We start from the raw sequence: 16,993 nt of genomic DNA on the forward strand, positions 1-16,993 counted from the left end.
TTTAAAATTTTCCTGGTGAATTACACGTTTGAAGAGATTTTGGGATTGCACCCGGTCGTCATAAACTTCACTCCACGATATTTCCACTGGACACCTGTCAGTCATCTTCAGGTGAGCCTTTGAAGATTGATGAAGACGGTCTCCACTCCATCTTATATAGCACGCTGATAGTATTGCTGTGCGTGTGTCAGAATCACGGTGACAGAAGGACACCACCACCTGGGCGGCAGTGCCCTCATTGGTGAAACTGCAATGATGAGCTGTCTTCGGTGTTGCCACTCTCCGCAGTCATCGGAGTATTCTGGCGTCTTTGTCTGGAGCAAATCTCACAGATGACGGGCATTATCCAGCAGCTATCCACTGTCACACTCCATTAGATTTTCCGCAATGCATATTTCAACCAATTCTTTTATAATGGAGTCTCAGAAAAATGTTGCTGTGGCCAAAATTAATGTTTTGTCATACTCCATTGAATGTCTGTTGGAGATACAATGTTCCCACACACACACACATGCACGCGCGTGCGCACACACACACACACACACACACACACACACACACACACACACACACACTGATTTGTACTTCCATTCTTCAGGTTGACATGCCAAACCATGAATGTGCTTAAAATCCTTGCACACAGGGCACATACAGTGTTGGATGCAGATAGTTTACTTAAAGAGCTTGTACATTTAAGGACAGTGTTCAGAGACAATGGATACTTGACCCGGCAAATTACCACGGCATTCTCACCTAAAACCAAGAACCGGGAATTGGATGAAGAGGAGAACGTGCTACCAAAGCCCTTATCTTTTCTTCCCTTTTTTGCAAATATTTCCTTCAAAGTATCAGGAATCCTTCATAATTTTCAGGTGAAAATGATTTTCCATTCACCATCTAAGATTTCAGATCTACTGGGATCAGAGAAGGATAACTTGTTATTGCCGAAGAATGGAATTTTCAAAATACCTTGCCAGTGTTGTATGGCCTATACAGGACAAACAACGTTCACAGTGGAAGAACGTTGCACAGAACACAAACAGTGAATTTGTCTTCTGCAACGCAGCAAGTCTGCAATTGCGGAACATTATATCTCGAAAGGACATTCAATGGAGTATGACAAAACATAAATTTTGGCCACAGTACATCTTTTTCGGACCCCATTACAAAAGAATCCATTGAAATAAGCATTGCAGAAAATCTAATGAACCGCAACAGCAGCTACTAGCTGGATAATGCGCGGAATCTCGTCATCTCCGAGATTTCCACCAAAGACACCAGAATACTATGATGACCGTGGTGGGCGGCAACACCAAAGATGGCTGATCACTGCTGTTCCACCGGCGAGGATGCTGCCGCCTGGCGGTGTGGTCCTTCTGTCACCGTGACTACGACACATGTGGCAATACTATCAGCACTCTATATAAGACGGAGCGGAGGACATCTTCGTCAGTCTTCGATAGCTCGCCTTAAGATGACTGTCAGGTGTCCAGTTGAAATATTACGGAGTGAAGTTTACGACGACCAGCTGCAATCCTGAAATCTCTTCAAACATTGGCAGAGAAGGTAGAGCATGTGCGAGAGACATTCTTCGGGATCCTGACGGGATCGACAACACGTACGAGCAGAGACTTTAAAATACTGCAGTTAAATGTCTGGCGCATTTTATGCAAATGTCTGCGTGTAAAAGTGTACCGGCTGCAGGTCTTACGTGCACCAACTACTCTGGACATTGAGCTTCATTCTGACTTCTGAAAGAATTTGCAGCAGCTAATAGAGGAAGACACATTTTCCACAGAAGTTGGTATTCAGTGATGAAGTCCATTTCACGTGTCTGAGAAAGTGAATCATCATAATGTGGGTGTTTGGACACACAATATCCACAAAGGATTGTGGAACCCATTTGTGATTCACTTACAGTTAACATCTTTTGTGCCACATCCTCTATAAAGGTTTGTGGACCATTTTTCTTTGTGAAGAAAACTGCGGCCGACTTTGTGTACCTGGACATGCTACAGCAATGATTTACACCACCATTACAGCGAGACAGTGGAGACTTCTTTTTGCAGGAAGACAAAGCTCCACCACACCTTCTTTCAGATGTTTGTGATTACCTCAGTGCCAGACTATCTCACTTTCTGATTGAGCGGCCCTCACAGCCACCTAACTCTGCACGATTTCTTCATGGTGGGTTATGTCAAAGATCACATGTTTTTGTCTGCAGTGTATGATACACATACACCTGTCTGATCTTGAAGCATAGTGGATGATGATACAGCTCTAACTAATGTACAACACAATACACCTTGTGTTCTCATATTATTTTGTAACACTGACAAAGCATATTCTCTCGCTGTGAGTTTAGTGATTTATTTCTATGCTTGGAGACTCATATTTCTTCTGTCACATTTATTTATCTTCCTTTTATCACAAAGTCTATGTCTCCATATTTATGAGTTAGCAGGGTGAAAACTGATGGTCGGGAACCGCGCGACCGCTACGGTCGCAGGTTCGAATCCTGCCTCGGGCATGGATGTGTGTGATGTCCTTAGGTTAGTTAGGTTTAAGTAGTTCTAAGTTCTAGGGGATTGTGACTGCAGCAGTTAAGTCCCATAGTGCTCAGAGCCATTTGAACCAAAAACTGATGATCTAATGTGACAAATTATGTTTCCACTTACCAGGTATCAGCAGAGAATTTTGATCTTATCAACATATAAAACTGTTAAAAATCCATTATATTAGGTTGGTCCATAAGTTCAGGACATACTTGTTTTGCATGTTGGTATCCCAGTTGCTATGGGTTTGTTTATAAATTGTCATTTTTTATTTGTAGTTCACTGTTGCTATTTGAGTTTACATATTGCCATTTTGTGATCTGGATAGAGTGAGTGGAGCAGTGGACACTAGAAAATGGAGTGCCAAGTCGAGAAATCAAAACATTTCCACCATATTCTTCTGTTTGTATTCAATAGATGGTTGACAGAAGTAGAGGCAGAGTGTATGGAGCCAATGCCATTGGACAGAGCAGGGCAAGAAAATGGTTTTCTCATTTTAAGGAGGATTGTCCTGACATTAGTGACTCTCCACATTCAGGAAGATCTTCTAGGTTTGGTGACTATCATTTAAACGCATTAATCCACAATGATCCGTGTCAGGGTACTCAAAAACTGGCAAATATGATGAAAACTGTTATTGTTCCACCATCGAGCAACATTTGTACAGAATGGGAAAGGTTTAAATACTAGGTGTATGGGTACTGCTTGCTCCAAATCAAAGTCACACAAATCAGTGGGTGGCCATACGTACACCTCTGATTGCTTATGATCAACTGGTTCATGAACAACACCGACCATTCCCCCTCCTGTATCGTTACTGGTGATGAGAAATTGTGTCTTTATGCCAATGTAAGGAAAAGAAAGGAATAGTTGAGTCTCCTATAAGAGTCTAGGGACACGAAAGGCAAGCAGTGGTTGGGAAGGGAGTGAGGCAGGGTTGTAGACTCTCCCCGATGTTATTCAATCTGTATATTGAGCAAGCAGTGAAGGAAACAAAAGAAAAATTCGGAGTAGGTATTAAAATCCACGGAGAAGAAATAAAAACTTTGAGGTTCGCCGATGACATTGTAATTCTGTCAGAGACAGCAAAGGACTTGGAAGAGCATTTGAATGGAATGGATAGTGTCTTGAAAGGAGGATATAAGATGAACATCAACTAAAGGAAAACAAGGATCATCGAATGTAGTCAAATTAAATTGGGTGATGCTGAGGGAATTAGATTAGGAAATGAGACACTTAAAGTAGTAAAGGAGTTTTCCTATTTGGGGAGCAAAATAACTGATAATGGTCGAAGTAGAGAGGATATAAAATGTAGACTGGCAATGGCAAGGAAAGTGTTTCTGAAGAAGAGAAACTTGTTAACATCGAGTATAGATTTAAGTGTCAGGAAGTCGTTTCTGAAAGTATTTGTATGGAGTGTAGCCATGTATGGAAGTGAAATGTGGACGATAAATAGTTTGGACAAGAAGAGAATAGAAGCTTTCGAAATGTGGTGCTACAGAAGAATGCTGAAGATTAGATGGGAAGATGACATAAATAATGAGGAAGTATTGAATAGGATTGGGGAGAAGAGAAGTTTGTGGCACAACTTGACTAGTAGCAGGGATCAGTTGGTAGGACATGTTCTGAGACATCAGAGGATCACCAATTAAGCATTGGAGGGCAGTGTGGAGGGTAAAAATCGTAGAGGGAGACCAAGAGATGAATACACTAAGCAGATTCAGAAGGATGTAAGCTGCAGTAGGTAGTGGGAGATGAAGAAGCTTGCACAGGATAGAGTAGCATGGAGAACTGCATCAAACCAGTCTCTGGACTGAAGACAACAACAAAAACAACATGCATCTGGTGGAACAACAACACTGTGGTGTACTACGAATTGCTTCCCCGAAGTGTAACCATCACTGATGACATTTACTGTCAACAACTGCGACATCTTCCAGGCGCAATCTGAGAACATTTAGAAGACTGCGTGAAGTGATGCTACTCCACAATAATGCCCCCTGGCATTCTGCTAGACTGACAAAAACCATTATACAGGAGTTGGGTTGGGAAGCCATTCCATGCCCACTGTATTCACCTGATCTTATGGCCACGGAGTTTCACCTTTACCATTGTCTGTCAAACAACCTCCGAGGAACTTCATTTCTGGATGAAAATTGTGCTCTGAACATGCCTCTACACATTCTTCATCTCAAAACCACGTGACTTCTACAGTCGCGTAATCAAGAAGTTACCCCAGCATTCGCAGACTGTTCTAAATATTGAACAAGAATATATTATTGATGACTACAGTTTTTGTTATGTGCATCTGTTAAAAAACGTATGGAAAAAAGCTACAAACTTAGGCACCAACTTGATAATATGTTCTTTCTAAAATGAACTGATAATTCAGAAATATCCAGTTATTATTTGATGTAAACTATTGTACATAAAAGCCATTTGTGAAAAATATAGACATGAATGATTCTCTATGGTATGTAGATGTAAGACTGTTGGTTTATGTTACTCTTGCTGGAGGGAATTGGTAGTGAGCTGTGTTGATGAACAGACATGGGGAGGCAAGACTGTAACTTGTTTCCATTGCACCTACATGAAATATATTGTCAAAGTATGAAGAAACCTGAAAAATCATTTTGCGCTTATTCAAGAGTGAAGAGAATATATTTGACGGTGATTTTAACTGGTGTATCGTTTTAAAGAAATTTTATTTATACCTAGTTACACTATTCTGAGAACACGACAGAACTGTCCGACTGACAATTTTGTCGGAGGGAGGAATTACAAGACAAAGATTAACATACTGTTCTTAAACATTTTCAAGATTCAGGCAACTTCTCAGCGAAATCATATCCCATTTTATTTTAGGACAACGAGGAACAACAACAACAGCAGCAGCCAGCAGCAGCAGCAGCAAAAAACTTAAGAGCAGTATTATTTTCAACTACTGACTTCCGTTACATGGTGTGTTAATGGAATAGAAATATTTGTTTTTAAATCACCCAGTACAGGGTGGTCTAAAAGTCTGGAAACACCCTGATAAAATCCAAATGGAGTAGCAAACAAGGAAACAGAGTCCCTACACACGAGGAACGGGAAGGGGGAAACTTTTAGGCTATGCCACCAACATGACGGCCGTCTTGAAAGCCACTCCAAAATTTCAAATGGGAATGTGGTCATGTGACATATCAAACAGATAGAGAATTTCACCAGAAAAACAATGCCGTTGTTATTTTAAACATAGCTTTATTCATTCTCGGGTTAGAGCCAATTACTTGCGGCAGCAGTGGGACGCTCGGCAGCGTGAGTATTACGTACTGAGAAGTCATGAAATGGAGTCTGAAACGGTGCAAAGTGACTACCCTATGCCTGATATGTTACATGTGTATGTGTTAGGTATCATTTACTCATGCTAATGTTTTAATCGCTGTTTCCTTATTTACAAGTTACAAAATGTCCTTAACACATGAAGAACGCATTGAAATCAACTTGATATCAGGAGAAAGAAGCACACGGGTCATTGCTGAGGATTTCAACAGTCGACCCCCAACCAGACAGCCCATCACTCATAGCGCAGCTGCCAAGCTTTTGACCAAATTCCGAGAAACAGGTTCTGTTGCAGATAAACCTAAGGCTGGGAGACCAAAATCCGCCACTGATGAAGCAACAACAGTGAGAGTGTTGGCATCATTTAGCAAGAGTCCGCAACTGTAACATCGGTGTAATGTCTCTTCGGCACGTAACACACATGCTGCCGAGCGTCCCACCGCTGCCACATGTAACTGGCTATAACCCGAGAATGAATAAAGCTACGTTCAAAATAACAATGGCATTGTTTTTCTGGTGAAATTCTCTATCTGTTTGATATGTCAGATGACCACATTCCAATTTGAAAATTTGGAGTTGAATCCAAGACGGCGGCTTTCAAGATGGCCGACATGTTGGTAGCATAGCATATAAATATCTCCCTTCCCGTTCCTCTTGTGTAGGGACTCTGTTTCCTTGTTTGCTACTCCATATGAATTTAATGAGGGTGTTTCCGGACTTTTGGACCACCCTGTAGAACTAGCACCCTTGCCCTGCAATTTCTTTTGATCGATCCTACATCTTATGTGCAAAGACAAAACTGTGACTGTTCTTTTATTATTATAGTTATTTCACAATAATTTAATTATAAGGCAGCACATTATTTTAATTATATGGCAGGACAATATTTTAATTATATGGCAGTAAAGGGTGGCTTTGAAACTACCACTCAATTTGAAAGAGTTGGGGTCACTGATATTGACCCAAACATGTCAGGATATACAACGCAGGAGTTCGACTATCATAAAGACTTTTGCTGCATCACACATGGGGGCCCACATACAGCATCTGTAATGTGAGTTAAAAGCTCAAGGGATGCTCTATCTAGTACTACAGGTCTATTTTGTCTACGTGTCACAGTTTTTGGGCAGATGTCTCCCGAACCCCGGAGGTACTAAAGAATCGCACAGTACACGTGGTTAAATACCAAATACTTTTGCATCTCAAAGTCGGGTACGGGCCGGCAGTCACACCCCACAATTTAATACGTACAGTCATAAAGCCGGGACAGCTACTTACCGCGCAGAGGCCGCCACGGTGTCCCAGTCGGCAGCGAGGACGGTGGCCAGCTGCGGCCGCACCACCTCCCGGAAGACGCCCTCCGCCTGCGCCAACAGCTTGCGGTATTTGGCCAGCCGCCCCACCACGGGATGTGCCGCCACGGGTGTGCGCAGGGCCTTCAGCAGCAGGTAGAACGACACGTTGCTGCAGTAGCTGTGAACCACAAAGAGCAGACCCTTCAGTAACATCCACATCCACACGGTTACCCTGCATTTCACACTTAAGTACCCGGCAGAGGGTTCATCGAACCATTTTCATACTACTTCTCTAGCATTCCACTCTCGAATGGCGCGTGGGAAAAAGGAACACCTAAATCTTTCCGTTCGATCTCCGGTTTCTCTTATTTTACTGTGATGATCATTTCTCCCCACGTAGGTGGGTGTCAACAAAATATTTTCGTATTCGGATGAGAAAGTTGGTGATTGAAAGTTCGTAAATAGATCTTGCCGCATATCATACGAGTAAGACTCCAACCCCTATTGCACGACAACACGAAACGAGCTGCCCTTCTCTGCACTTTTTCGATGTCCTCCGTCAATCCTACCTGGTAAGGATCCCAAACTGCACAGCAATAATCCAGCAGAGGACGGACAAGTGTAATGCAGGCTGTCTCTTTAGTGGGTTTGTCGCATCTTCTAAGCATTCTGCCAACAAAGCACAGTCTTTGTTTCGCCTTCCCCACAATATTATCTATGTGGTCTTTCAAATTTAAGGTGCTCGTAGTTGTAATTCCTAGGTATTTAGTCAAATTGACAGCCCTTAGATTTGTGCGATTTATTGTATACCCATGTGGATGACCTCACATTTTTCTTTGTTTAGTGCCAATTGCCACTTTTCGCACCACACAGAAATTCTCTCTAGATCATTTTGTAATTGGAATTGATCGTCTGATGATTTTACTAGACGGTAAATTATAGTGTCATCTGCAAACAATCTAAGGGGGCTGCTCAGATTATCACATAGATCATTTATGTAAATCAGGAACAGCAGAGGGCCTGCGACACTACCTTGCGGAACACCAGATATCACTTCTGTTCTACTCGATGATTTACCATCCATCACTACGAACTGTGACCTCTCTGAGAGGAAATCACGAATCCAGTCACACAACTGAGACGATACTCCATACGCACGCAATTTGATTAATAGTCGCTTGTGAGAAACGGTATCAAAAGCCTTCCAGAACTCTAGGAATATGGAATCGATCTGATATCCCTTATCGACAGCACTCATTACTTCATGGGAATAAAGAGCTAGCTGTGTTGCACAAGAACAATATTTTCTGAATCTGTGTTGGTTATGTATCAATAAGTCATTTTCTTCAAGGTGATTCACAATGTTCGAGTGCAGTATATGCTCCAAAATTCTACTGCAAGTTGAGGTCAGCGATATGGATCTGTAACTCAATGGGTTAGTCCTATTTCCTTTCTTGAATATTGGTGTGACCTGTGCTACTTTCCAGTCCTTAGGAACAGACAGGTAAGACACGTAGCCACAGTAGCTGTGGACTGGACAGAGTGGGCGGCGCCGTTCCTTTAACCGCACTACTTCCCGACAGTCGGGTCAGCACGGGGGAACTCAGCACAGTAGCAATGCCTCGGCAGACAGTGTTACACGACGGCTTTTCGGCAACTGGGAACCCCCACGGACTTGCCACCTTCAATTCTCTTCGTGCTTATAGGATCTGAACACTGTTACCTGGACACTAAAACATTACATAGGATCATTATTTATTAAGTAACCTGGAAACTTGGTTCAGTCAAAATTGCTTAAGGCTATACATTTCAAAAACCCACATGATGAGATTTAAAACCAAACATTCAAAAACTGAAGAAATCTGTGTCACTCACAACAATCAAAAAAAGGAAGAACTTGACTCAGTCACGTTCCTGGGAATAAACTTACACAGAACTTTGAGTTGGAATTCTCATATAGAATATCTAGCAAATAAATTAAACAGCCTTGCATTTGCAATGGAAATTTTAGCCTGTGCCACTGATATGGCCACCAGGAAAATAGCATATTATAGCTACTTTGAATCGGTTATTCGATACGGAATAATTTTTTGGGGAACTCGGGAAATGTTACACAAATTTTAAAGTTGCAAAATAGTATGATTTGCAACATGTGCTCTGCACAGCTGAGGGTGTGTCGACCATTATTTAAAGATCTAAAAATATTAACTGTCCCCTCTTTATACATCTTTGAGGTGGTTCTTTTCCTACGCAGCAGAGCTGATCTATTTAAAAAAACGTTTTGAACACTCATATGACACAAGACATAAAGAGAACTTTATGCTCACCTCTCATCACTTAAAACTGCATGCTCAGACTCCTCAGTATATAGCCGTGAAAATTCACAACACAATAAAAGGGTGTGACATAATGAATATGAAGATAAATATTTAAAAAAGCAAGTTACGTGATTTTCTAATTGAATGATGCTGCTACTCTGTGGAAGATTTCATGAAGGACGAAGTCCCTAAAATGGAATAAAAATTTATGATACTTATAGTAGATGTAAATACTGTACGTTTGACAAATAGTGAGTAAGTAAACGATCCACAAAGTATTATTGTAAGTGTGACAAAATTTTAAATAAGCAAATTGTAACCTTGACATGTCTCCTGTACATCAGACATATTTTCTGAAATTGTGTACATTATGAGATGAATAAAACACATTTCACATGAAAGACGCCTATGATGCCTTGCCCTGAAAGTGATTTCAAAACTGTATTTACAGAAATGTATTTCTGTTTTTTTATATGTAACAAAATACTTTTGTAATTAAAGTAGCAATGATATCATTTGGCCAGAGACATTTTGCTAAGAGAGCCAAGCAGAGATGAACAATGTATAGAATCAGTAAAGAAACAAGCAATGATTATTTACATAATTATTTTGAGCGGTCTGTGGTTACCTCTGTGTATAGTTAAATATGTGATATTTACTTGAAATGCATAAGTCAAGTTTATTTAGAAAAGCACACCTTATTGATTCTTGTGATGACAACTATTACTGTGTAGGAATATTTGGTTGGTTGGTTTGTGGGATTGAAGGGACCAGACTGCTACGGTCATCGGTCCCTTTTTCCAAAACCTCAAACACCCACATAGAATAAAAACGAACAACGGATATGACAACAGACGACACAGGACAAGAAAGACGCAGACAGATACCAGACAAAAGGAATTAAAATCACACAGAGTGTGACAGTGGTTGGCCGACCATAGAGACAAAACAGGAAAAGCCAACCACCTAGAAACACACTAAAAAAAAAAATAACCCAGTCTAAAATCGTAGGCCAAAGGCCAGACTCATAACAAAAAAATGACCAACACTCAGATTAAGTGATAAAAAACCCGGCCCGAATAAAACGCAAAAATAAGCCTGCCACGGCAGTGTCATCTGTTAAAAGGGCAGGGAGTGTATCACGCAGTGCAAACGTCTGCCTGAGCACAGCTAAAAGGGGACAGTCCAACAAAATGTGGACCACCGTCAAAGCAGATCCGCAGAGACATAGAGGTGGGTCCTCACGGTGCAATAAGTGGCCGTGCGTCATCCGGATGTGGCGAATGCGCAGCTGGCAGAGGACAACAGACTCCTCGCGAGAGTACTGCAAGGAGGAGCACCACACACGGGTAGCCTCCTCGATGGCCCGAAGTTTGGTGCAGGCAGGGTGCACCTTTCTTCACCCCAGGTGCGAAGTATGTTCTGCTGCAAAACTGCCCCGAGGTCACTCTCCGAAAGCCCAATCGATAAGGTCGGTACACAGACAGCCTGTTTGGCCAGCACGTCAACACGTTCATTGCCCGGGATGCCGACATGACCAGGGGTCCACACAAAGACCGCAGAGCGGCCGCAACGAGCGAGAGTGTGGAGGGACTCCTGGATAGCCATCACCAGACGAGAGTGAGGGAAACACTGGTCCATAGCTCGTAAACCGCTCAGGGAGTCACGGCAGATAACGAAGGACTCACCTGAGCAGGAGCCGATATACTCTAGGGCACAGGAGATGGCGACCAGCTCAGCAGTGAAAATGCTGCAGCCAGCCGGCAATGAGTGTTGTTCGTAATGGTCCCCTAGAGTGAGAGCATAACCGACACGACCAGTAACCATCGGTGTAGACGACGCCACAGCCCTGATATGTGTCAAAGATGGAAAGAAAGCGGTGGCGGAAGGCCTCAGGAGGGACCGAGTCCTTCGAGCCCTGTGCCAATTCGAGCCGAAGGCACGGGCGGGGCACACACTACGGGGGTGTACGCAGAGAGGCCCGGAAAAGAGTTGGAAGAGGGAAAACCTCAAGCCCGGAGAGAAGCTCTCTGACGCGAACTGCGATCGTACAACCCGACGGACCGATGTTCTGGGAGATGGCCGACAGACTCAGGGAACAGGACATGATAATTGGGATGCCCAGGCAAGTTACAAACGCATGTAGCATAAGCGGCAAGTAAACGTTGGTGCCGTAACCACAGTGGGGGGACACCTGCCTCCACAAGGATGCTGTTCACAGGGCTTGTCCAGAAAGCTCCAGTCGTATCCCGCTGTGGAGGATAGAGTCCAGCACCTACAACGCGGAAGGGGATGCTGAAGCATAAGCCGGGCTCCCATAATCCAGACGGGACTGAATTAATGCCTGGAAGAGCCGTAAGAGGGTAGACCGATCGGCAGCCCAGCTGGTGTGGCTCAAGCAACGCAGAGCATTAAGATGCTGCAAACAAATCTTTTTGAGCTGCCGAATATGAGGGGGCTGAGTCAATCGGGCATCAAAAACCACACCCAAAACTGATGTGTCGCCACCACAGCAAGAGGTTCGCTGTCAAGATAAAGCCGTGGCTCAGGGTGAACAGTGCATCGCCGGCAGAAATGCATAGCGCAGGTCTCAGCAGCCGAAAACTGGAAGCCGTGCGCTACAGCCCGAGACTGCGCCTTGCGGATAGCGCCCTGCAGCTGACATTCAGCAGCTGCAACGCCAGTGGAGCTATAGTAGAGGCAGAAGTCGTCACCATACGAGGAAGCTGAGACAGACATTCCCACCACCACAGCGAGCCCATTAATTGCAATTAAAAACAGGCAGGTACTTAAGACAGATCCCTGTGGTACCCCGTTCTCCTGAACTTGGGGGGAACTATGGGAGGCCGCAACTTGCACGCGGAAGGTACGATGCGGCAGAAAATTTCGTATGAAAATCGGCAGCGGACCCCAAAGACCCCAACCGTGAAGCGTAGAGAGGATGTCAAAAAAGACAGTGACGAGGTGCTGACGGTAGGCAAAGGCCGTACGGATGGCAGACTCCAGGCTCACCAGATTATTGGCGGCAGAGCGGCCCTTACGGAACCCACCCTGAGACAGTGCCAGAAGGCCCCGAGGCTCGAGTACCCAACTCAACTGCCGGCTCACCGTGCGTTTGAGCAACTTGCAAAGAACGTTGGTGAGGCTAATGGGACGGTAGCTGTCCACCTCCAGTGGGTTCTTGCCAGGTTTCAAAACGGGGATTACGATGCTTTCCCACCATTGCGGCGGGAATTCACCCTCGACCCAGATAGGGTTGTAAACGTCTAGCAGACATCGCTGGCAGTCCGCTGAGAGGTGTTTGAGCATCTGACAGTGGATGCGATCTGGCCCGGGAGCCGTATCAGGGCAAGTGGCTAGGGCACTGTGGAATTCCCACTCACTGAACTGAACATTGTAGGATTCAGGACGGTACGTGTGAAATGAAAGACTCCGACGTTCCAACCGCTCTTTCACAGAGCGGAAGACCAGTGGGTAATTCGCACAAGTGGAACTGTGAGTAAAATGGTCTGCTAAGCGGTTTGCAATTATGTCGGAGTCAGTACAAACTGCTCCATTCAGTGAGAGTGCACAAACGCTGACAGGGGTCCGATAGCTATAGAGTCGCCTGATCTCAGCCCAAACCTGCGATGGAGAGATATGGAGGCCAATGGTGGAGACATACCTTTCCCAGCACTACTGATTTTGTTGGCGAATGATGCGGCAGGCCCGCGCACGCAGCCGTTTAAAGGCAATGAGATTTTCTAATGAGGGATGCCGCTTGTGACGCCCGCTGGCGATCTTTAATCACCTCGGCGATCTCAGGCGACCACCAAGGCACAGTCCTCTGCCGAGGGGACCCAGAAGAACGGGGAACGGCAGATTCTGCGGCAGTAACGGTGCCGGTGGTGACCGAGTCAACCACCGCATCTATGGCTTCATTGGAAAGAGGCTCAATAGTGGAAATGGAGGAGAACAAGTCCCAGTCAGCCTTATTCATAGCCCATCCGCTAGGGCGCCCAGAAGAGTGACGCTGTGGCAGCGACGGAAAGATCGGAAAGTGGTCACTACCACAGAGGTCGTCATGCACATTCCATTGGACAGACGGTAAGGGGCTAGGGCTGCAGATCGAAAGGTCGATGGCTGAGTATGTGCCGTGCGCCACACTGAAATGGGTGAAGGCACCGTCATTTAAAATGGAAAGATTGAGCTGTGCCAACACTTTCTCAGTGACAGTGCCTCTGCCTCTTGCCACCAATCCACCCCACAAAGGGTTATTGGTGTTGAAGTCGCCCAGTAACAGAAAAGGTGGCGGCAATTTGGCTATCAGTGCAGCCAGGACATGCTGCGGGACATCACCATCCGGTGGAAGATAGAGACTGCAGACAGTAACAGCCTGAGGCGTCCACACCCGAACAGCGACAGCCTCTAAAGGTGACTGCAGAGGGACAGCCTCGCTGTGAAGGGAGTGAAGGACGTAGATGCAGACGCCACCAGATACCCTCTCGTAAGCTGCCCGGTTCTGATAATAACCCCAATAGCCACGGAGGGCGGGGGTTCGCATCACCGGAAACCGAGTTTCTTGAAGAGTAGTGCAGAAGAAAGGGTGAAGGCTGAGAAGTTGTCGGAGCTCAGTAAGGTGGTGGAAGAAACTGCTGCAGTTCCACTGGAGGATGACACTGTCCACGGCCGAAGAAGGCGTGAAGGGACCGAGGAGGCAAATTACGTCGCCAGGTCACCTGCTGCCACCGATCGAGTATCGACAGGAGTGACGTCCGTCACGTCCGAAGAACCGGCGAGATCGAGCTCCTCAGCGGACGCAAGAATCTCCACCTCATCCTCAGATGCAGAACTCGTAGGTAGCGGTGGAGTCGGTGCCACCGCAGGTTCCTCGGCCTTAGAGGTCTTCAATTTCGCTTTCTCGTGCTGTTCCTTTGGTAGCCCTTGCCGGGAGGGCTCTGTCGAGTCAGTCGCCGGGAGCGAAGAGGATCACGAAGCTCGACGACCAGCGACCTGTGGCTTCTTCAGCCACTGGTGGGTGTCTGCTGTGCCGCTGGTAGGAACCTGGGAAGGGAGTGACCCAAGGGATCCATTGCTAGCGAGAGAAACCGAAGAAGACTTACACTTCTCCGGCTTAGAAGTGGGGACCGGTGTCCCCGGCAGTTGAGGGGGTGCTGCTCCCGAGGTAGGTGGTGTGGGAGCAACAGAGAGAGAAGTGGCCCCCACCGTCAAGGGGGCAGGTGTGGTCCTCTGGCTCTGAGAGCTGACGGTATGTGGCGCAGCTATGGGAACTGTAGCAGGAGTGACAATGACGGCATAAGATGACGTCTTGCGTACTGGATTAAGTCGTTCAAATTTCCACTTAGCCTCAGTGTAGGTCGGTCGGTCCAGGGTCTCGTATTCCATCATTTTCCTTTCCTTCTGTAGAATCTTACAGTCCGGCGAGCAAGGGGGATGCTCTCCGCAGTTGACACAGATGGGAGGTGGGGCACACGGAGTATCAGGATGGGATGTGTAGTAACCAAAACCAACCACGGGAACGCCTCGGGCTGCAGATCGGAGCTGCCAGGTGGGGAAGCCAGCGGCGGTGGAGCACGCACCACCGGGTAAACACAAGGACGAGTCGGACGACAGACCAACGACAACAGACTATGACCGACACAACAAGGAAGAGATAAACAACGGAGGCTGGTAGAAACCACAACACCAAACACCAACAGTAAATCCACTTGGAACCAGAGCCAGGCAAATGTCAACAACGAGCAACGACCAGAACGCAGTACCGCCGAGATAGAGAAGCAATCCAGAGTGAGTACCAGACTGACTGGACTAGGGCAGAGCGGGTCCCTATATACGAAACTGGAGGGAGCGGCTATTGGCCGCGGTCTGCACGTGGCGTAGCGGTGGCATCCTCGCTGCGCGAGAGCCGCTGCCCTGAAGAGCCGCCGCTGACGCGGAGCCCTCTATGGGCTGGCCACGTCCATTTGTTGTGGAGCGTGTTCGACTTCCGCGGTGGGAGGTACTAGAGGATGGATGACCACAATCGCGATATATGAGGCCGGAAGCACAGCAGGAAGACATATGGCCCAACTTCCGACACTTGAAGCACCGCATCGGGGGAGGGATATATGGCTTGACATCACAGCAGTAGACCATCACCTTGACCTTCTCAGGTAATGTGTCATCCTCGAAGGCCGAGATGAAGGCACCGGTGGCAACTTGATCATCCCTCGGACCCCGGTGGACGCGCCAGACGAACTGGACACCTCGTCGCTCTAAGTTGGCGCGCAGCTCGTCATCGGACTGTAAAAGGAGATCCCTGTGGAAAATAATTCTCTGGACCATATTTAAGCTTTTACGGGGGGTGATAGTAACAGAAACATCCCCCAGCTTCTTACAAGCGAGCGAGGTTCGTGACTGGGCAGAGGATGCCGTTTTTATCGAGACTGACCCTGACTGCATTTTGGACAAGCCCTCCACCTCCCCGAACTTGTCCTCTAAATGCTCTACAAAGAACAGAGGTTTCACGTACACAAAGGATTCCCCGTCAGCTCCGGTACAGATGAGATACCGGGGCGAATACGTTTCGCTGTCATTCGTAGCCTTTCGTTCCTCCCACGGTGTGGCCATGGAGATGAACGATTTGGGGCCATACACGTTAGCTCTAAAGTGAGCCCTCAAACGCTTAGAGACTGCTGGCGGCTGGCCACCAGCGAGAGACAATGTACCACACTTCATTGCGGGTCATCCGCCCTGATGCCACCTACTCCGACCAAGGGCCCTCCTCACAGGCGCCACCCAGCCACAGCAAAGACCACCTGGCAGGATGGCCGTTGCCGTCCCGATGCCCCAGGGAGACGGGCATCTACTCCTCGGCATACCTGGGGAGTTAACGGCGCAGGCATCAGTAGAGCGATCCCTGTGTTGTCAGGGGGCTACAACCGACAGGGTACATGGCGACCCCACCACAACGGACTGGCTACCGTGCTGGATATTAGATGCAATGAAGTCCACAGTTGTCGCCTCCACAAAAAGCAACACTGCACAGTGCATAGTGGAAATTGCACCCAGGAATGTATCCTCACCCGAGAGATGGAGAACGGGCAGGACAGCAATGCGATGACGGTAAATCTGGCTAGCGGTCTCAATGCACGATGGTCAAAATGCACCGTGTAAGGCGCCCTTCCCCAATTGGCTCGATCTTCGGAAGAATTTGAAAAGATGGAGGTCAAACCCGAGAGGGGACCATCACGTATAGGCCGAAACATTTGAGACTCCTTTTAGTCGCCTCTTACGGCAGGCAGGAATACCGCAGGCCTATTCTAACCCCCGAACCCGCAAGGGGTTACGAATATTTGTGTCTTTCTGTTCACAACCAGTAAAGAAAGGATTGGTGACAAATTGTTAAAGGGTACAACAAACAGACATGTTATGTGTTCTTTCATTACTTATTTGCATATCCCTAAGTCAAACCACACTGAGATCGAATTGCCCATCATCTCTTTTCATTTCTTGCATATAT

General features: G+C 46.4%; 1 protein-coding gene across 1 annotated transcript in view; it reads right to left on the reverse strand.

Annotated features, from left to right (window-relative positions):
• LOC126212813 (something about silencing protein 10) overlaps positions 1–16,993 on the reverse strand; it is a 195,196-nt gene that overhangs the window by 30,545 nt on the left and 147,658 nt on the right. The window contains exon 7 of the mRNA XM_049940224.1: positions 7,158–7,352. Coding sequence (XP_049796181.1) covers positions 7,158–7,352 — 195 coding nt within the window. The remainder of the gene's footprint in view (positions 1–7,157; positions 7,353–16,993) is intronic.

Source organism: Schistocerca nitens, chromosome 11 (assembly GCF_023898315.1).
Source record: "Schistocerca nitens isolate TAMUIC-IGC-003100 chromosome 11, iqSchNite1.1, whole genome shotgun sequence".
Taxonomy (NCBI): Eukaryota; Metazoa; Arthropoda; class Insecta; order Orthoptera; family Acrididae; genus Schistocerca; species Schistocerca nitens.